The following is a 21933-nucleotide window of genomic DNA, read 5'->3' on the forward strand; positions in this document are numbered from 1 at the left end:
TTGTCTAGCACTTTTTATACAAGAAATTCAAAGTGAAAGCTCAAAGTGATTTACAGTAAAAAAAAAAAAAGAATAAACCAATAAGCAGAGTAGTTACTGTTATAATTTATAATATAGAATATTTTATAATATATAAATAAAATAACCAATTTTGTTTTTATTTGTAATCTAATTTAAACAACTTTTTTAAATTTTAAAATGAGTAAAAACAGTCAAGGTTAAAGTTGAAATAAAAAATAAAGTTTAAAATGTGTATAATTTTAAACTTTGCATAAAAAGTACAAATAAACATGAATAAAAATGTAAATATCGTAATCAATATAATATTAGATAAAACTCACTTTATAATGATAATAAAAAATACTTATATTTAAATAAAATGCATAACAGAAGATGGAAATTAAAACTTAATAATTTAAGTAATACGTAATAATAAATAAAAACCATTTGATATATAAAGCTAAAGAAAAAAGATCAATTTTCAGCTTTCTTGAAAAATATTTAGTGCATTTTAATATAGATATTTAATTGACTGAACAGAGCATTAACAAATGGCCTTTAAATTGGTGCTAATATGACTCCAGACCATCTCATCCTGGGTTTTTGGCATATACGTGTAAATTAAACTACAAGCTGATGGATTTCTTTTTAGAGAGAAGTCACACCTTTGGCTGGCTGTCAGGTGTTGCAGTGCCATATGCTCATTTTCATTTCCTGTCAAATCTAGTCATATGATTGCAGGGAACAGAACGGGTTGATAAAATGCAAAACCTTATTTGGATAATGCTATATATACATATGTTCATCCAACCAAACCTTATGGCATAACACCAAAGAACATTTCCAAAGAGGGTTACCAAGGCAACCCCAGAAAGTGCACCGATTAGAAGGCGCAATGGCTCTCAAACACTAAACTGCCAAGAGACTGAAGGAGATGGAATCTCTTTCAAATTAAAGAACCAGGCAATGTTCAACAGGCTCTTTTAGTGGAAGACTGCATTAGCCACTACTTGAGGTTGTTGCTGAGCACAGAAGACACGGTTTTCTTGCCTAGGTTGTGACGTTTCCACAAAACTCATCAAATATGTCATGTACCCCTTCATGTCTATGAGGTACTGCTTGTGAATCCAGATTATTGATGTTCCTCCAGTACGTGCGAGTGAGAGTGTATGTGAGTGGACATTGATCTGATTGGACCCCGGCGGTGGCCGACCACATTGACCACATGCTGTTCTAATGGCCAGTGAGGCACATGTGTCTGCATGTGAAAAAACAACTGTGGAGTGGAATCTTCCTCTTTGAGCAGATTCATGTTCTCATTGTGTTGCAAAGCTTGCTGTGAGAACTTGAGCTCTGGCCTGTTTGTTTATGTGTTGAGAATCTACACTGCAAAAGCAGAAACTTTATTAAATGTCATTTTTAGCTATTTTTCATTTTAGAATGAAATTTTAAAAATATATATTTTTAAGATGCCTATTCACTAATAGCATATAAAATAATTTATTTAAATAAAAAATAATAATGTAATATAATGCAGAATTTGGTTAGACTTTATTTTAAGGTCCATTCTCGCTATTAACAAACCATTAACTATGACTTTTGCTCCTAATTTGCTGCTTATTAATAGTAAGGTAGTTGTTAGGTTTAGGTATTGGGTTAGGGATGTAAAATATGGTCACGTAGAATATGTGCTTTACAGTGGGGGGAAAATTATTTGATCCCCTGCTGATTTTGTACATTTACTCACTGACAAAGATATGATCAGTCCATAATTTTAATGGTAGGGTATTTGAACATTGAGAGACAGAATAACAACAAAAAATCCAGATAAAGGCATTTCAAAAAAGTTAAAACCTGATTTGCATTTTAATGAGTGAAATAAGTATTTGACACCTTCGCAAAACATGACTTGGCAAAACACTTGTTGGCAATCACAGAGGTCAGACGTTTCTTGTAGTTGGCCACCAGGTTTGCACACATCTCAGGAGGGATTTTGTCCTCTTTGCAGATCCTCTCCAAGTCATTAAGGTTTCGAGGCTGACGTTTGGCAACTCGAACCTTCAGCTTTCAGCTTTCCACCTCCATGTTTGACGGTGGGGATGGTGTTCTTGGGGTCATAGGCATAGTTATTTAAATTGATTTAAGTTAAAAAAGTTAGTTAAATTGATTTGCATTTTAATGAGTCAAATACGTATTTGATCCCCTATCAATCAGCAAGATTTCTGGCTCCCAGGTGTCTTTTATACAGGTAAGGAGCTGAGATTAGGAGCACTCTCTTAAAGGGAGTGCTCCTAATCTCAGTTTATTAACTGTATAAAAGACATCTGTCCACAGAAGCAATCAGTCAATCAGATTCTAAACTCTCCACCATGGCCGAGACCAAAGAGCTGTCCAAGGATGTCAGGGACAAGACTGTAGACCTACATAAGGCTGGAATGGGCTACAAGACCATCGCCAAGCAGCTTGGTGAGAAGGTGACAACAGTTGGTGTGGTTATTCACAAATGGAAGAAACACAAAATAACTGTGTCTCCCTCGGTCTGGGGATCCATGCAAGATCTCACCTCGTGGAGTTTCAATGATCATGAAAACGGTGAGGAATCAGCCCAGAACTACACGGGAGGATCTTGTCAATGATCTCAGGGCAGCTGGGACCATAGACACCAAGAAAACAATTGGTAACACACTACGCTGCGAAGGACTGAAATCCTGCAGTGCCTGCAAGCTCTCCCTGCTCAAGAAAGCACATGTACAGACCCGTCTGAAGTTTGTCAATGATTCAGAGGAGGACTGGGTGAAAGTGTTGTGGTCAGATGAGACCAAAATCCAGCTCTTTTGGCATCAACTCGCCGTGTTTGGAGGAGGAGGAATGCTGCCTATGACCCCAAGAACACCATCCCCACCGTCAAACATGGAGGTGGAAACATTATGCTTTGGGGGTGTTTTTCTGCTAAGGGAACAGGACAACTGCACCGCATCAAAGGGACGATGAAGCCAGCCAGGGCATTGAAAATGGGTCGTGAATGGGATATTCCAGCATGACAAATGACCCAAAACACACGGCCAAGGCAACAAAGGAGTGGCTCAAGAAGAAGCACATTAAGGTCCTGGAGTGGCCGCCAGTCTCCAGACCTTAATCCCATAGAAAATCTGTGGAGAGAGCTGAAGGTTCGAGTTGCCAAACGTCAGCCTCGAAACCTTAATGACTTGGAGAGGATCTGCAAAGAGGACAAAATCCCTCCTGAGATGTGTGCAAACCTGGTGGCCAACTACAAGAAACGTCTGACCTCTGTGATTGCCAACAAGGGTTTTGCCAAGTCATGTTTTGCAAAGGTGTCAAATACTTATTTCACTCATTAAAATGCAAATCAGGTTTTAACTTTTTTGAAATGCATTTTTCTGGATTTTTGTTGTTATTCTGTCTCTCACTGTTCAAATAAACCTACCATTAAAATTATAGACTGATCATTTCTTTGTCAGTGGGCAAATGTACAAAATCAGCAGGGGATCAAATAATGTACTAATAATTAGGAAATATATTAATAATAGACATGTTAATAATCAACTAGTTAATAGCGAGAATTGGTCCCTATACTAAATATCAATATCAGCCATCTAACATGATAAATTATTATTGCTATCGACTACATTTTAATATCGGTGATCTCTAATTAACACAGAGTGAAGCAGCATCAGAGTCACCTTTGACACTAGAGCCTTAAATCTGTTCAAGATATAATAAATCTGTTGAATTCTGCATGCATTTAAATGGAAAATTCAACAGAAGTGCATTTTGCACATGAGTTATTAATGCTTTAGCCTATGCTTTTCCAGCCTCATGTGAGTGTGCCTGTGCCATAAATCTTCTGTAAGTATGGCTTTTGAGGCTCTATTCAATTTTACGTCTGAGAAATGATCCGCACCCCCTCACAAGCCCATCACGTATTCAATGCCATAGCAACTACTACAACTACTACCTGCATTCTTACACACATATACACTCTCTCTCTTGTTCTCTCTCCTCACGATTCACTCGCATTCTCTCATCCTTTTCCCTCCCTCCACAGTTTTGTTCTCTCTCTCTCTCTCTCCTCTATTTCTCTGAGCGATTCTCTCTCGTCACTCGTGTTGAACCAGTCGTTTCATGCAGCACTGCTGTGTTTACTCAGTCCTACGAGCCACTGATGGCAGATTCAAGGTAAGATGTTTTAATAGATATTCAAGTGCATGATGGACGAGAGAGTAAAGCGTATTTCCTGGTTATGTTTGTCACACTAATGGACAGCAGCGTGTGAGTTTGAATGGTACCTGACTTAACTGTTGCTGTACATCTTAGGGTGTGTTTGTATTTGTATCCATTTTCTTACTAGCTGTTTTTTGGGAGCCATACATCATGCCCATGAGTTACATCAGGCTCCCTAAACTAATTTAGAGTTTTAAACTCACACATTTTCTCTCAAAAAGTCCTAAACCGCAACCATGAGAAATTTAAACATAGTCAGCTATCTAAATGAATAGCTTGTTTTTGGCTTGTGTGTATGTGTGTGTGTGTTGCGTTAGTGACTCATTCCCTTAGTGTATGCCATTGTTTGTAGGAGCCAGAGGGACATTTTCAGCAAGATGGCTCAATTTTTAGAAATAAATAAAATATGTGGATGATGCACATGAGTCATTTTGCACGGGTTGTGTGAGATTTGGTAAACAAAGAGTGATCATAAATCATAAAGAGCCTTGTGCATTGATAAAATGAAAGGGACTGTCAGCATCAAAGATGTAAATCAGTGTTATCATAATTTATACACAGTTTAAATATATACACATTCACATTTCCTTGTGGTTGTAGCAGGAAACGAAATATGATCTTGGGTTTAACATGACAACATTTTGCTGAGCAACTGCGGCTATTATTGCAACCTGTAGCTTGAGCTGCTGAGAGTCATTTTAGTTCGATTACTGGGATGCACATACATTAAAGTGGCAAATGGACCATATGTTCCTGTCCTCTCCAGTGCAAGAGTGTCACAATGCACAGTTCACCTTTACGCCATAATTATGTGTTTTGTGGGTTCTGCCATGCACATCAGCTTCATCTGCTCTCTCTGTTGTTCTTCTTTCTGTCCTTATCCTTCCATCATTGGGATACTCATCCAGGCATTTCTTCATCGCTCATTTTCTCACTTTCTCTCAAGTCTCTTTCGCTGTCTTCCCCCCCTGCAGTCTCTCATTAGTTTGCGGCGTACTCGCTCCACAGCTCATTTTCTCAGCTTCCTCCCCCTCCGTACCTCTGTTCTGTACCTGCCCTCTCTTGATTCGCTTAAGGGAATGAGTGATGAGCAGAAACTTAAATGGAGAATGCGTCACTGTAGTGGCAGGAGTGAAGGGCGATAATTCGACTTCTCTTCTCATATGATCTCGTCTCGTCTCGTCTCGTCTCGTCTCGTCTCTTCTCTTCTCTTCTCTTCTCTTCTCTTCTCTTCTCTTCTCTTCTCTTCTCTTCTCTTCTCTTCTCTTCTCTTCTCTCTTCTCTTCTCTTCTCTCACCTAGTGTCTTGTTCTCATCTTGTCTCGTTCGTTTCCATCTCTTTTTGTCTCACCTTTTCTGTTCTCTTTCTGTTCTCAACATATCTCATCTCCTCTCTTTTTTTTCTTACTTATTTTGTCTCATCTAGTCTCTTCTCTTCTAATCCAGTCTCTTTTCACAGCATCTTGTCTCATCTCTTCTCATATGTTGCTTGGTTTCCTCATCTTTTGTTTTGTTTTATATCTCCTCTGATCTCTTGTCTTGCCTTGTTTTCTTTTTTTTCAATTTTGTTTTGTTTTGTATTGTTTCTTTTTCTTTTTTATTCTTCTGTTTCGTATCCTTTCTTTTTTTATCTCTTCTCTTCTTTCATCTAGTGTCCTCTCTTTTTTGTTTTGTTTTGTTTTGGTCTCTGCCTCATTTGTGCTCACATGATCTTGTGTAATTTATTCTTTACTCATCTCTTCTTGTGTTGTTTTGTTTTGTTTGGTCTCTTTTTCTTTTTTATTCTACTGTTTTGTTTCCGTTCTTTTTTTATCTCTTCTCTTCCTTTTCATCTACTCTCTCTTCTTCTTGTTTTGTTTTGTTTTGGTCTCAACCTCATTTGTGCTCACATCATCTTGTGCCATTTCTTTACTCACCTCTTCTTGTTTCATCTCATTTTTTTTTGTTTTGTTTTGATCTGGTCTCTTCTCCTTTTGCTTCTTATTTTGTCTCATTTCTTTTCTCCTAAGCACTACTTTGTGTCTCACCCTATTTTCTTGTCTTTTTTCTTGATCTTGGTCTCTTCTTGCCTAGTTTCTTCTTTCTCGTTTCATCTCTTCTTTCTGATCTTCTGTTCTCTTTTCTTGCATCTCTTTGCCTCTCATCACTACACTGTCATCTTGTCAATTCTTTCTGGTCTCATCTCTTTCTCTGTTACGTTTCATTTTGTCTCATTTCATCTCTTCTCAGGTAAGTTTTATAAGGAAAGAAAGGTGTAAAAAGGAAAGAGAAAGAACATCAGTCAATTCATCAAGATTGTGTAATGACAACATGAGTGAGGCTTATAAACCACATACCACAGAGCTGTGCTGTCCATCCCTCTCTGTAAGCTCAAAAGATAAGGTAGTGCATGAAGAGCTAGAAGCATTGCAGAAACCAGCATTTGTTTCTGTGTGTGCGCACACATATGTGGATGTGTTTGATGTGCCGGTTGGGTGGGTGTAAACGGGTTGCAGGCTGTGAGTGGGTGTAGTAGCTGAGCTCTTTGTCACGGCTATTGAAATCCTCTCGCACACCACGGAGATGGGTGAGAGAGCGGCGTTCATCGCTAATGAGTGGATCAGAGACAGAGTCAAGCACGGGAAGTCAAAATGTGAGACGGCCTTGTGAGAGAGAGAAGTTAAGGATGAGGTGGAAGAGAGGAAGACCGGAGTATTAAGTAGAAACACCCCCAAAGGTTTTGAGGTGAAGGGGAAAAATAATGAGATGGAATAAAAGCAAAGCAGAATCTGTTCAGGTTTCAGGTTTTGGTGGCTTGATTCCAGAGACAGATAAGGGGAAGCCTAGACAGTAGATATAATGAGCCTGATCGTGTGAGGGCTGTCTGTGAGTGATACGACCCCCTCTCTACCCACTAATCTAATGAGAGAGCATGCCGTTCATTTAGCGGCAGCGCTGGAAAACAGCCCCATCAGTCAGTCTTGGCTCAGGGCTGCTGGAGCCCACAAAACACTGTCTTCAGTCCATTAGGTTGAGCACAATCATGCAAAACGCCTTGCTTAAACTGTTCAATGCAACTGCAACATATGCTGCACACTCCAGTGACTGCAGAATGCAGAACTCCAGAATGCAAGTCTAGGGTCTTTTGGTGTAATGGTTAAAGGATCCTATGCGTTCCTGTAACTCAAACAGCAGTGCAATGCTACCAATATGAAGGTTATGGCTTTGATTCGCAGGGAAATCAAAAACTGATGAAATGTGCACATGCAATGTAAGCTGCTTTGGTTAAAAGTGTCTTCTAAAGTTATAATTGTTAATGTTGTGGAGTGGACTTCCCTATTCTCATAGAATTAAAATGATTATTAAAACTTTATAGGTGTAGTTATTATCATAATAGTAAGCATCCTTAGTGTGAACGAGCCTTTAGGCCTGGTGTCAGGAGCAATGGAGTTTTCATACTCAATACAAAACTGCCTCACAACTTGAGGCAGTTACAGCCAATCTGAAGATATTTGTTGTTGTGAAAAACAGAATGTTAGACCAATGAGTTGAGCGGAGCTCTGAGTTGGCGGAGCAACCGAGTGATTGACCAAATGTTCCGACTGGCTGGCTGGTTAGGATAAAAAGTCATAGTAAAACATTCTTAAACTATCAACTTGTCATCCATAAGTGTAGTTAATGGTTAAGGTTATAGGTAAATGTGGACTTGTGTTTAAAACAACAACAGGAGACAAAATCTCCAAAATCGTGGTCACCAAGTTGGAACCGTATGACGGTCAAGTTGTCATGCTTCATGTCCCACTCAATCACATCACAAAATTTCTAATCAACAATAACATTTTAATGTTTTATGGTTTATGGTTAGAAATAATGTTAGGCTTAATACTATTATTGTGAACTAGGGATGTGCATCTCCATAACTGAGGTCAATTTGATTTTGATTTGATTCAACACAGTGTGATTCAGTGCAATACAATGCAATGCAATAAAATATGATGCTATGCAATTCAATATGGTTAATATAGATAGTTCGCTTTTATTTATTTTTTTCCAGACAGACAGCAAATCATAAAGTAACTTAAGTAGCTTCTGACTTCTAACACCTTGGTCTTCGTAGTGTTGTGATATGTCATATTCACATAGCCGCAGTTGTGATGAGAGAATGCGTGTGAGAAACAGTTTAGAGAGGAGAAATCAATCTACATATAAAATAGTCTCAAATTTCTGAATAATAAATTTCTAAATAATTAAACACTTTCTATATAATTAAAGTATAGTGCATCTACTAATAATTATATATAATTAAACAGTTTTTTACCAATGCAAATACTGTATGTTAGAAACAATGCATCACGATACAAATGCCAACTTTTTTCTGATGCACACTTTTTAAAATTTTTTACTTTTATGCCAATGCATCAATGAACCAATCACTGCCCCTAGTTTTAGGGGTTGGGTTTTATGGGTTTAATTGGTTAATAATATGTTGTTCCACAACCTAAGATGTTCATTATTTAAACTACTGTTTAAGAAATTAATTATTTTATTCAGCAAGGACACATTAAATTGGTCAAAAGTGGCAGTACAGACTTTTATATTGTTACAAAATATTGATCAAATAAATGCAGCTTTGGTAAATATAAGAGATGTTCAAAAACAGAAAAAATCTGGCTGAATTCAGACTTTTAAATGGTAGTGTAGTACTTGGGTAAATCATATTGTGTGATTTTTTTTTTTTTTCAGGTTGTGACTGGTGGTTTGACTTTTAAAATGCATGCATTAATCATTTCTTTGCATAACAGTGTCTTTGAAATGGCTACTTATGTCCTTGCCCTCTGGTAAAATTTAGCATCATTGTATTTCTCATTGAGTTTTACATTTACTCTTATTGGACTGCGTTGAATCGTATGTAGAAGCCACAGGAAGTTCAAAGGACATTTGAAAATGAGATTCGGGAAGCAAGTGATTTCCAAATCAGATCAATGTGTAAGAGAGGGGCCTTTTACTTCCTGCCTCCCGCTTTTCACTGTTTTTATAAGGTATGATTAACCTTGGGTTTGTTGCAGTGCTGGTGCTAAACCTAATGCTGCTTTTCCTCTTTCCTCACTTCTCTCTCTATCCCTCTCTTTCTCTCTCATCACTCATTCGCAACATGTACGCCCTTCACTCTTCTTTATCAGAGAAGAAATACTGCTGTGTCTCTATAGAGAGGAAAAGGCAAACTACTGGGGTGGTCACTGCTCAGTCTAGGGCTAGATGCAGTACATAAACAGTAAATAAAGATTATTGCCGTACGTTTCTACTTCAGAATTTCACATTTAATTCAGTGCTGTCTCTTTGTAATGCTTTGTGAAATTTACTACCAATTTCTTCACCCATTTTTTTCCAGTGTGGATGATATATATATATATATATATATATATATATAAACTGAGGGTAAAATAGCCAATTAACCTAAACTCACCCTAATGTATCTGTCTGTTGTAAATTTATTTTTACATTAAGATTACCTTTGCATCATCTAACCCTCACATAAAGTTATCTTTAAAAATAATTATTATTTTAGTAACACTGTTAAATGTAATCTTTAGCAAATCTCAAAATGAATATCCATTATAACTGTACATTATAATGTTAACCTTTTTTTCAACAATTGATTTTAGTTTTAGTGTTTTTATCAAAATAATACAGAATTTTAATATCTAAATGGCTGAACATAATTTAAAGATCAAACAACTTTTTTCATTTTTTAGTTTTTTAGCTATTTCATTCATGTCATGCACAAACTCTGTGTTGCATAAATGTGTCAATAACAAGAGACAGTCGAGGATTCAGTAGATCGGGCATCAGGCTATTTCAACCCACGCTGAGTCATCGCTTTATGAGCTTCTGACGCCGCGGGGAACAGCCTTGAATTTGTCGAATGTTGACAGCCTGCATTCTGTCTACCATGACGCTACAGCTGTTAGCTGGGGTCCGATGCACTTAGATAGATCACGTCTGTCATATTTGTGTGTGAGTGCGGCTGCCTGTATGTGTGTGCGTGTGTGAACAAATCCTTTTTTAATCAATGCCTGTGACCCACCATGAAACATCTCACCCTTTCCATTTGTTACGAATCACAAAACCGGTGAGGAAAGTTCAAGTGATACTTGTCTGATTACCTCATATATTGATGTTCCGCCATGGCGAGCATTAATCATTATTGAAGCGGATGTTAATGCAGGGGTGCGGGAGAGAAGTGCATGTCCACAGCGATCATGATTTGTCCTCTCTTTATTTTAAAAAGCTTTCCAGCTGTCTAGGGAATGAGGAAATGAAAATGAATGATTTCAAGCTGTTACATCTATTTTCATTAGCAAAATGCATCACTACTATACCTGAACAAAATGTGTTGTGTTCAATAAACAACACTGATGAATAGAGAGGTGCGCTTTGAGTTTAGCATCATGCGTCATGTGTTTGATAGTGTTTTTATGTGTAGACGCTGCCATATATGCTTTATACTAGTTTAAAATTGACTTGATGTGTTTAACATCAAGTGTCCAAAATTATGGATTTACTTTAAACCATTTCTTTCAGAAATTGCACAATTTTACAAATAACTACAAAGAAATGGCAAGTAATACATTGAATTAAACAATGAATTTTGGAATAGTAAGCAATTTCACACAAGCAGGAGTGATATTGGGGTAAATATTAGATGTTTAAACTTGTGTGAACTTGAAGGGAAATGGCATCATGAAACCCACTAAAAAATCACCTTGGGACCAATTGGTTAGAAGTCACTACATAATTGGCTCTGTATTTCCTGTGCTACTACTTTGCTGGAAATAATGAGTAGCTGGTGTGACCTAAAAAGCCAGACACAGACACATTTATAAAATATAGAGGGAGGTGAAGTGGAGAAGGGTGGGCGGTTAGGGCTGGGAAACAGGTAGGAGGAGGCATTAGTTTCCTCCCCTCTTGTCCCTCTTGTCCCTGGTGGCCTCACCTAAAAGAGAGGAAAGAGATGAGAAGTCTTCTGTCCGTCGCTGACAGCGAAAGAGAAAGAAAGTGGCGTGGTCAGCATGTACAGGCGGAAAAGAAGTGTGTCATTTGGGGGCTTTGGATGGTAGGATACTTTTTTTTGTTTCCCTCTGGCCTCAAGCTATGACTCAAAAAAGTGCTTCAGTAAAGTACAGTTGAGCTCAGTGCATTTGAGTTCATTTAAGGTATAGAATGAGCTGGGGGTTTTCTGCTAATAGAAAACCCTGCGTATAATCCTTCAGATATGTATGATTTTACATGCTTTCTAGGAAGATGGTAAATTGTACACTGTCATATTTCCTTTTTCATAATACATTTCAGAGATTTCAATTTAGATATTTCTCAAGATGTTTTGGGAGAGTACAGCATCAGGCAAGGCAAAAGTGTCCATCTAGTAAAAGATTTTTTCTTTAATTTATTTTTTAATAGATCTTTTAAAGTATCTGCAGTCTTTATAAAAGGTGAAAATCAACTTGTATTGATCTTAAGGCTGATGGTTTCTTTACAAGGTAGAAAAAAAAAGAAAAAGAAATTGAAAATCATTTCAGTTGCTGTCAGGCTTATTTTGTGTGCATAATAGAGATTTATTTTTAGAAAAGAAAGACTGTTTGATTAGAAAACAGCAGACATGTACATGTATATATGCACATAAGCTACTGTTCAAATACCATTTAAAAATGCAATTGAAACAGTAAGATTGCAAAATATTATTACAATTTTAAATAACTTACTAATTACTATTGTAATATATTTTAAAATGTAATTTATTCCTGTGATGGCAAAGCAGAATTTTCAGCAGCCATTACTCCAGTTTTCAGTTTCACATGATCCTTCAGAAATCAGTATAATATGCTGATTTCTTATTATCATTGTTGAAAACAGTTGTGCTGCCTAATATTTTTGTGGAAACCGTGAGACTTTGATGAATAGAAAGTTTAAAAAACTTGAAGAACTTGAAGTTTACTGCATCCTTGCTGAACAAAAGTATTCTTTTCTTTCACATTAACAGCAGACACAAACAATCAGTAGCTAACATCCCGCATGCTAATAAATCGCAAACTGCTGCGTTTAAATATTTATTGTCTATTGTTATTTTGTTCTTGCTATGAAATATCAAACTTTTTCACTCTTTCTCCTAACAACCCAATTATTATTATTTGTAATATTATTTTGACATATCAGAATGTATGTTTTATGCTTCAGCTCTTCAAACAGGTGCAGTATGAGATATTCACAACATCTTCTTCAGTAAATGAACTCTGCAAAACGTTGAATCTGAGGGAATAATCTATAGACTTGAAGCTAAATAATAGACAGAAATTTTCTTTTGAGGTGAGGGAAATAAAAATGGAAACGGCGGCGGGAAAGAAGGAGGTGATCAATCTTAAATGAACAGAAATGAATCTTAAATTAACAGAAATTGACACCAACCTTTATAGCATCAGTTGTTTACATGTTAATGCAGCTGCAGTCCATCACGAGCGTTCAGATTGTTGTGGTTTTAATGGTGGTGCACCCTGTGGCTGTGTGGATGGCCGGTGCTGATGCTCTGATAGTGACGGGCAGCGACAAAGCTTGCCATATCTGACAATACACACTGATTAGATGACTGCATCACGACTGGGACCGTGACGATACCAGCTTTCATATCTCACACCTTTACTTGCATCAGCGTCACTGGCTGTACTGAGCTTAATATGAATTTCATTGTAGAGAGCACGTTTCGATGAGACAGATAATCAAAACACAATCAAATAAACAATCTTGCAGAACTGGTTTCTTTTTGCCTTCTGCTGTGAGGGTCGCTGGCTTGGTTTATTAATATACACATTCATCTACATTTAGTCGCTTCAGCTATGGGTTGATAGATAGGGAAGCTAATTTAAGGCACATGGACTGTTTTTTAGAGAAAATTAATAAGTCTTTTGTATGCTAATGTATCCAGTTGTGTGTGTGTTATTGCTTAAAGGTGAATGATTTAAAGTTGACTGGAATGGAACATCGCAGTTTTGTCATTGGGCTGTAAATGTTCACACATTCAAATGGGCAAAATGTTAGAAATGTCCTCAGTCTATGCAGACGGTTCTCTGAACCTCCTCAGGGATATGTTGATGTAGTTCTGAAGTGTTTTTTTGCATGTGAGACAGAAATATAAACACTTTCTCCATGGTGCCGGCAAATTACCAGCGTGTGTTTGGCTCATCACTCATTTAGCTGAAATGATAAACCTCATGCTGTTCTCCACATCAGGCCTAATAGCAGTAATTAGGCCTCAGTAGAATTAGGAAAAATTCAAGAAATTAGAACAGAGAAACAAATTGAACAGAACTAAACTCATCCTTTTCAGATCATGTAGTCAGACCATTTCATCAGATCTGCATGCACAATAAACATTTCATACTCTCAAAAAGTGGATTTGAATAAGAACGAGAGTATTAAAATTTATTTTTATTTTATTTTTTAAAGTTATTTTATTTTATTTCAACTTATTATAATAGCTGATGGGGAGCTTCTGCCTTATGCACTTGTGTTTAGTGCATGTTTGCTAACCTGTAAATTACAGCTCTATAATGTTTCAAGATGTAGTTCACCTAAAATTCAGACATCATTACTTCCCAGTCGTTGTTCTAAACCCATATGACAGACTTTCTTCAGTGAGACTCAAAAGCAATTTCTGAAAGATGTTCATCCTGCTGTTTTCCAGAACATCAGGAGAGCTAAGAGCATTTTTCTCACCAACGTTTTTAGTAAATAATGACACAAATTTCAGTCTGTTTATTACACAAAACTGTCATACAACTTTAAAAGACTTAGAATATAGTAATGAGTCTTGCAAACCACTTCTATGATACTTGTATAGTGTTTTTTTTTGTTTTTTTGTTTTGTCATTTTGAGCTTGATACCCCTAGTAAGCATCACACAGGTTTGAATAAAAATAATAATAATAATAATGAAAATGGGATAAATTATGGCAGAATTAGGCCAAATGATGTTAAAAAAAAACATTTTTTTTTAAAGACTCTTTTATTATTAGAAGTGGCCTTAAAAATACTTTGTATGAAACGACTATATGACAATTTATTATAGTTTTATGGCTTATTAATTATAAATAATGGCAGCATTCCCATTTGTCTGGAACATTGTATGAATTTTCTGCTTTAAAATCAGGTTCAAGTGTTCACACGGCATGCATCTAATTGTCAGCTGTTTTTTTTGTCTTTGATTTTGGTCTTTTATTTTTATTTTTTATTGATTAATTTTTCTTTCTCTTTCTTTTTCCCTCCTGCTCTGCAGGATTGACAAGTCCGGCATTGCTGCCCTGAGAACCCGGTGAGTCTGTGTGTGTGTGTGTGTGTGTGTGTGTGTGTTGAAAAATCATGATCCATCTAAATCGTAAGTCGTAATGCCACACCTGATTATTCAATCAATACACCATTGATCCAGCAATCATTTCACTCTCCGTCCCCATTGAAAGAGATCTTCACACATGTCTGTTCTGTGTGACCGTCTCAACCTTCAAGTGTCTATCAGCCTGTCTGGCGGGGAGGGACGGGGATGAAAGAGAGGCGAGCGGAGGAGTGGAGGCAATAATCGTGAGCTTGGTATAGACAGAATCGAACGGACATCAAAGTCCCCTGCTGTGGAGTAGCACAGGTGGCCTTTGTGTATGTGTGTGTGCGAGGACATGCTCACATTTATATGTTCAGATTTTGTCACGTCATATTTCTTTTTGTGTTCTATTTTGTGTGTTTTGCAGTCATGAATAAATATCCCTGACGTCGCTGCTTACTATTTATATTGGTAGCCATGGAAATGAGTTTACAAAGCCAGGACCATTAAAAAATGTGTGTGTGTGTAAGAACAGGTCAGTGTATCCGGGTTGGTTGTCTATGTAAGGCTGCGCTTTGCGGGGCAGAATCTAACCAATGATTTCCACCCCTCCATCGCATCTGTAACTACAAAGTGAATGGTCGGCACTCTCCACATGAAGGACAGAGCCACATTAGAGGAACGGCATAATCAGGCCCTGTGTGTGTGCCTGTTTATGCAGGTGCTTTTGTTTATGTAATAAAGCTTAGTGTTATGTGACTATGCTTTAGAAATGGAAGGACAGAGAGGGAGAGACAGAAATAGAGAGAGACGGAGTGGGAGAGAGCAGCGTATTTTGGGTGCACCTTTTACCGCGTAAGATGCCTCGCAAAATCTGGTGAGTTTTTCTGGGTTTCGGTTCTGGTTTTCCAAAAGTTTTCTGCTGAGTTTTGAGTATTTTGTGTTGCATTTGAATTCAGAGTGTTTTGATTTAAGAGGGTCTGTTTTTATACTATTACAGATAGATAGATACACATTAAATTAATCAAAAGTGATGGGAAAGACATTTATAATGTTACAAAAATTTTTTAGTTTTAAACAAATGCTGCTCTTTTGAACTTTCCATTCATCAAAGAATCCTGAGAAAAGTATCACTGTTCCACAAGAAATATTTAGTAGCACAACTATTTTCAACATTGTTAATACGAAACGTTTCCTGACGTTTCCTTGTAACACTGGCTGTTGAAAATTCAGCTTTGCCAACATAGGAAAAAAATACAATTTAAAATATATTACAATATAATTTTTTTTTCATTGTAATAATATTTTTTACGATATTATTGTTTTTTCTTATTTTCTGATCAGATAAATGCAGCCTTGCTGAGCATAAGAGACTTCTTTCAAAAAAAAAAAAAAAAAGTTTCTCCTAAATCTCAGAAATAACATAGGCTGTTGACACAGTAAGAGCTGTAAAATTAATGTAGATTGCATATAGGATAGATAATTTAATCTTGGAAGAATCTTGGCAGACTATCTTGGCAAGTAACCTGAGAACACCATATAACAATCTTGAAATCTCTCCTGAATCTCTAGAGGAGGCATTTTAATTAAGTTAAAAGTCTCCAATTTATCTCTATTTAATATTCTAGCTACGGTACCTAGGAGATTCAGTTGAGATATTTAAGTTTATTTATTTATTTATTATAGTTTATTTCCATTTTCAATGCAGTTTTGATCAGTGTGATTGTCCTTTTTTCTTGTTATAAAATGTAAAGGGGCTTAATGGTTTAAAAAAAACAAGTTTAAACCATAAATGCCCAGTTTAACAGGGAATTAAGTTACATTAGATTGCTGTCTTAATACAAGGCTGGAGGTAAAAGGTCTGACACCTAAATAAGACACCGCCTGAAGAGCTGTTTTCAGCTGTCACAAACAATCACATCCCCACTACCGTGATTTAATTATCTCCCTCCATAACGATCTAATATTGGACTCAACAGCCTGTTCTACAGGGATGCTGTGAATGGCCGACAGCAGTGACGTTAAGTGACTCTGAAAGACTGTTGTCCTTTATCTATAAGCTAATTTGGTAGTGGGTCAGCAACCTTCTCCTGAAACCTGCTGCTTGTGAGACTATAGACTTGATACGGGCTGTTTAGACTGAAAAGACCACTGGGAGCACTCAGACTGAGTCGTTACTGTGCATGTATCACAGGGGAGTATGGGACTGAGCTGCTGTTGGGGCTGATCTGAGATCAGTTTGACTGCTCTTCTGGGATGGCGCTGTGTCTCCAGCCACATCTGCAGCTGTCTCGATTATGCCTGTAGTCCTACAGGAGGCAATTAGAGGCATAGACCCACAATTACCCATTACACTGAACAGAGACTGAGAGCAACAACACACACGACTCCAGACGGTATGGAGATGAGTTTGCTCTCGTATGAAAATGTTAAATGTCAAGGAGCATAAATTTCCTTCTGCTCTGACCTTCTGCTATATTTTTCTTTGCATATTTAATGCAACATATTAATGAGTGTATCTATAAATCATTTATTCATGGATATGTACACAAATCTCACTTGTTTTGCTCAATAGTTTCTATGCATTTGGAATCTGTTTATTTACTAAAATAACCTGTTTTGTGTCTAGTTGCCAACTTTGACCTTTTTGTAGGGATTTATGGGAACAGGGTTAACTTAATTTGCATACACTTGCATAAATTAATAATCACCGAGCTTGTTTGGCACTAGAGGGCAGTAGAGATGCAGGTATTATGCAGGGTTTTTTTAGTAATTGTCCTCCAGAGGGCAATGTTCTTGAATGTTTCTGCTTTGCCAGGAAGACATTGTTTATATTTGTTAATATACTTTTTTCCAAAGTTACTTTCATACTTATTATTATTATTATAAATTATTTATAATAATTTACTATTATTATTTATAATAATTATTATAAAATAATTATTATTGTTTTATTAATAATAATAATACTTAGTTTGAATAATGTCATATTGTTTTTGCTAATATTATTGAAATAAAATTATAAAGGTTATTATTATTTTCATTTTAATGATTTAAATACAAAATAAATTGCTACAGTTTGAATAGCTGTTTGTAACCCATTTTGTTTCCATAATGTTATTTTTTTTGTTTTTGTTTGTTTATGCAGTTTTGTTATGCAATGCAATGCAATGCAATGCAAAAAAAAAAGGATAAGACTTGAATGTAGCCATTGGGGATTGATTAGATTGTGGGTGTTAAAAGTTGGTGTTATTATGCCTCAACTAAATGTGAGTGTGCTAAAACAGAGCAAAAAAGCTATTTAGCTACTGGTTAACATTATACAGTTATGATATACAGTAAGTGACATCAGTTGAAAAAGGAAAGTTGTTTTAGTTATTGTTTTGTTTAGATGAATTGTTCACAATAAGACTAGGAATGTACATAAAGAGTGTAAATATTGTCAGTTTTGACTGTTTGGTTATTTGCAATAGTCTCGTCTCATTGTCTTCATTTTTTAAAGCATGTCTTTATGAAAGAGGGTCACTACATTTGTGGGCGGTGAGGAGTAAGGCTCAGCATGTTGACAGCGTGACAGTCTCGTGGGCTACGGTCATGACAATGGAGTAGCAATACATCAGAGACAGTACAACATTCCAGCCGACGAGAGCGCTTGTTGCTACGAGAAAAACAAACATGACGAAAGCGTCATTGTTCATCATTAGCTATGAAACACCTGGTGCTGATTGACAGCGCTGAAGTTTGGCTCTGGGATGTTTTGGTTCAGCTGTTATGGATGACACTGGCATTTGGAATGGCTTTGGCCAGAACAGCTTGTGTTATTGTTATTAGACCCACAGCCACAGATGCTTAATGATTATCACCAACAGTAGAATTATTATTTCTCTTCACCTCCAACTTTTCCCTCTCTCTCTCACACAAACACACGTCGGCTGCCAAAATCTGTCCGAGAATTTCGTGCAGTGTTGCGGACTCGTGTACGACAACTCCTCCTCCACAAATCTGTCTTCAGAAGCAGCTGCCCTCGTCTCCTGACAAATATTTACTACTCTGCCCCCATTGCAGCATTCTGACGGCTCTGATAAGGGCGCCATCTGGCAGCTTGATTTTAATGGGGCTTTTAAGGGCCATAAAGAAGCCGAGAGCCCACTGGGATGATGGCTCATGCTCCTCTCCTGCCTGAAGAGGTGGGTAACAGAGACCTCCGGTGGGCCAGAGCGGAGATCTCGAAAGGAGCGTTTAGCTTTGATCCTCTTAGTATGTCTTTTTCACCTTGATTGATTTCACATAAGGGCCGAATGTCCTTGAGATGTGGCGGGTTAAAGTGATATTGCATGAATAAATCCCACATAACGCTTCTGGGATGTGACACTCACCGGGTGAACTGTCAGTCAGCTTTTGTTTTGAATTCATCTCGGTGGTCTAAGTCTCCCGTGACGTCCTGTTATTCGCATATCTGTTGAAACTCAAGCATAAATGAGCTGATGTCCCAAAGCCTGGAGACTTATATAATTGTAATTGTTATTATTATTACTACCATATTACCATTATTATTATTATTGTCATTTAAAGGATTTAAACATAAAAAAATTCTGCAGTTTGAATAATTGTTTGCAACACATTTTGGTCACATTATTATTATTATTATTATTATTACTACTACTACTACTATTATTATTATTATTATTATTATGCAATTTAACTGTGCAAAGTAAATTACTGTAGATTGACAAGCTGTTTGCAACCCATTTTGGCCCTATTATTATTACTACTACTACTACTATTATTATTATTATTATTATTATTATGTCATTTAACTGTACAAAATAAATTACTGTAGTTTGACAAGCTGTTTGCAAGCTGTTTTGGCCCTATTATTATTATTATTATTATTATTATGTAATTTAACTGTACAAAATAAATTACTGTAGTTTGGCAAGCTGTTAGCAACCCGTTTTTGGCCCTATTATTATTATTATGCAATTTAACTGTGCAAAGTAAATTACTGTAGTTTGACAAGCTGTTTGCAACCCATTTTGGCCCTATTATTATTATTATTATTACTATTATTACTACTACTACTACTACTACTACTGTTATTATTATTATTATTATTATTATTATTACTACTACTACTATTATTATTATTATTATTATTATGTAATTTAACTGTACAAAATAATTTACTGTAGTTTGACAAGCTGTTTGCAACCCATTTTGGCCCTCTTATTATTATTATTATTATTATTATTATTATTATTATGCAATTTAACTGTGCAAAGTAAATTACTGTAGTTTGGCAAGCTGTTTGCAACCCATTTTGGCCCTATTATTATTATGTCATTTAACTGTAAAAAATAAATTACTGTAGTTTGGCAAGCTGTTTGCAACCTGTTTTGGCCTTATTATTATTATTATTATTATTATTACTATTATTACTACTACTACTACTACTACTACTATTATTATTTCTATTATTATTATGTAATTTAACTGTACAAAATAATTTACTGTAGTTTGGCAAGCTGTTTGCAACCTGTTTTGGCCTTATTATTATTATTATTATTATTATTATGCAATTTAACTGTGCGAAGTAAATTACTGTAGTTTGACAAGCTGTTTGCAACCCATTTTGGCCCTATTATTATTATTATTATTATTATGTAATTTAACTGTACAAAATAAATTACTGTAGTTTGGCAAGCTGTTTGCAACCCGTTTTGGCCCTATTATTATTATTATGCAATTTAACTGTGCAAAGTAAATTACTGTAGTTTGACAAGCTGTTTGCAACCCATTTTGGCCCTATTATTATTATTATTACTATTATTACTACTACTACTACTACTACTACTGTTATTATTATTATTATTATTATTATTATTACTACTACTACTATTATTATTATTATTATTATTATGTAATTTAACTGTACAAAATAATTTACTGTAGTTTGACAAGCTGTTTGCAACCCATTTTGGCCCTCTTATTATTATTATTATTATTATTATTATTATTATTATTATGCAATTTAACTGTGCAAAGTAAATTACTGTAGTTTGGCAAGCTGTTTGCAACCCATTTTGGCCCTATTATTATTATGTAATTTAACTGTAAAAATAAATTACTGTAGTTTGGCAAGCTGTTTGCAACCTGTTTTGGCCTTATTATTATTATTATTATTATTACTATTATTACTACTACTACTACTACTACTACTATTATTATTATTATTATTATTATTATGCAATTTAACTGTGCAAAGTAAATTACTGTAGTTTGACAAGATGTTTACAACCCATTTTGGCCCTATTATTATTATTATTATTATGCAATTTAACTGTGCAAAGTAAATTACTGTAGTTTGACAAGATGTTTACAACCCATTTTGGCCCTATTATTATTATTATTATTATTATGTAATTTAACTGTACAAAATAAATTACTGTAGTTTGGCAAGCTGTTTGCAACCCATTTTGGCCCTATTATTATTATTATTATTATTATTACTACTACTACTACTATTACTACTACTACTACTATTAATATTATTATTATTATTATTATTAGAGGTCGACCGATTCATCGGTTTTGCCGATTAATCAGCACCGATAGTTAATTGCCACAACTTTTTTTTTTTTGGATTAGATAATTATCAAGTGTTAAAAAATAGATGCAAATAAAGTGTGTGAGTACACATACAATATTCCATATGCATGTAACTTTAATGCTATGGCCTTGTGTAGGTATTTAAAGATGGCCATCTTTAAGCATGACTGTTTAAATTAAGTGGTAACACTTAACAATAAGAGTCCATTCATAGTATTAATGAAAACTGTAGAAGTATTGTTCCTTGTTAGAGTGTGTTCATTTCAACATTCACTTTTAGCTACTAATAGGCTACATTTTTAAATGTTAAAGTTTCTTCTTTTAACATTAGCAAACTATGAAATAACTTTAATGATCAATATAGTAAATAATATTAATATTTTTAGTCATTTACAAAGTATGGTTCAGTACTGTTGCTGCTTTTTTTTTTTTTTTTTTTTAATAGTAAAGCTCTAGCTCTCTTTCAGTATCCATTTTGAAAACTATCGGTTGATTAATCGGTATCGGCCAGTGTGGTCCAACCTAGCTATCGGTAAAATCCACTATCAGTCGACCTCTAATTATTATTATGTAATTTAACTGTTCAAAATAAATTACTGTAGTTTGGCAAGCTGTTTGCAACCTGTTTTGGCCTTATTATTATTATTATTATGCAATTTAACTGTGCAAAGTAAATTACTGTAGTTTGACAAGCTGTTTGCCAACCCATTTTGGCCCTATTATTATTATTATGCAATTTAACTGT

At 35.7% G+C, this 21933-nt stretch overlaps 1 protein-coding gene across 3 annotated transcripts in view; it reads left to right on the top strand.

The window, feature by feature from the left end:
* rap1gap2a (RAP1 GTPase activating protein 2a) overlaps window positions 1-21933 on the top strand; it is a 97856-nt gene that overhangs the window by 8460 nt on the left and 67463 nt on the right. The window contains exons 1-2 of one of the 3 annotated variants that reach the window (XM_058799096.1): window positions 11230-11334; window positions 14544-14579. In XM_058799096.1, the coding sequence (XP_058655079.1) occupies window positions 11291-11334; window positions 14544-14579 (80 nt within the window). In that variant the 5' untranslated portion in view covers window positions 11230-11290. Of the gene's footprint in view, window positions 1-11229; window positions 11335-14543; window positions 14580-21933 lie in introns of those variants that run through there. The other 2 variants (XM_058799097.1, XM_058799099.1) reach the window with 2 other exon arrangements.

Source organism: Onychostoma macrolepis, chromosome 15, assembly GCF_012432095.1.
Source record: "Onychostoma macrolepis isolate SWU-2019 chromosome 15, ASM1243209v1, whole genome shotgun sequence".
Taxonomy (NCBI): Eukaryota; Metazoa; Chordata; class Actinopteri; order Cypriniformes; family Cyprinidae; genus Onychostoma; species Onychostoma macrolepis.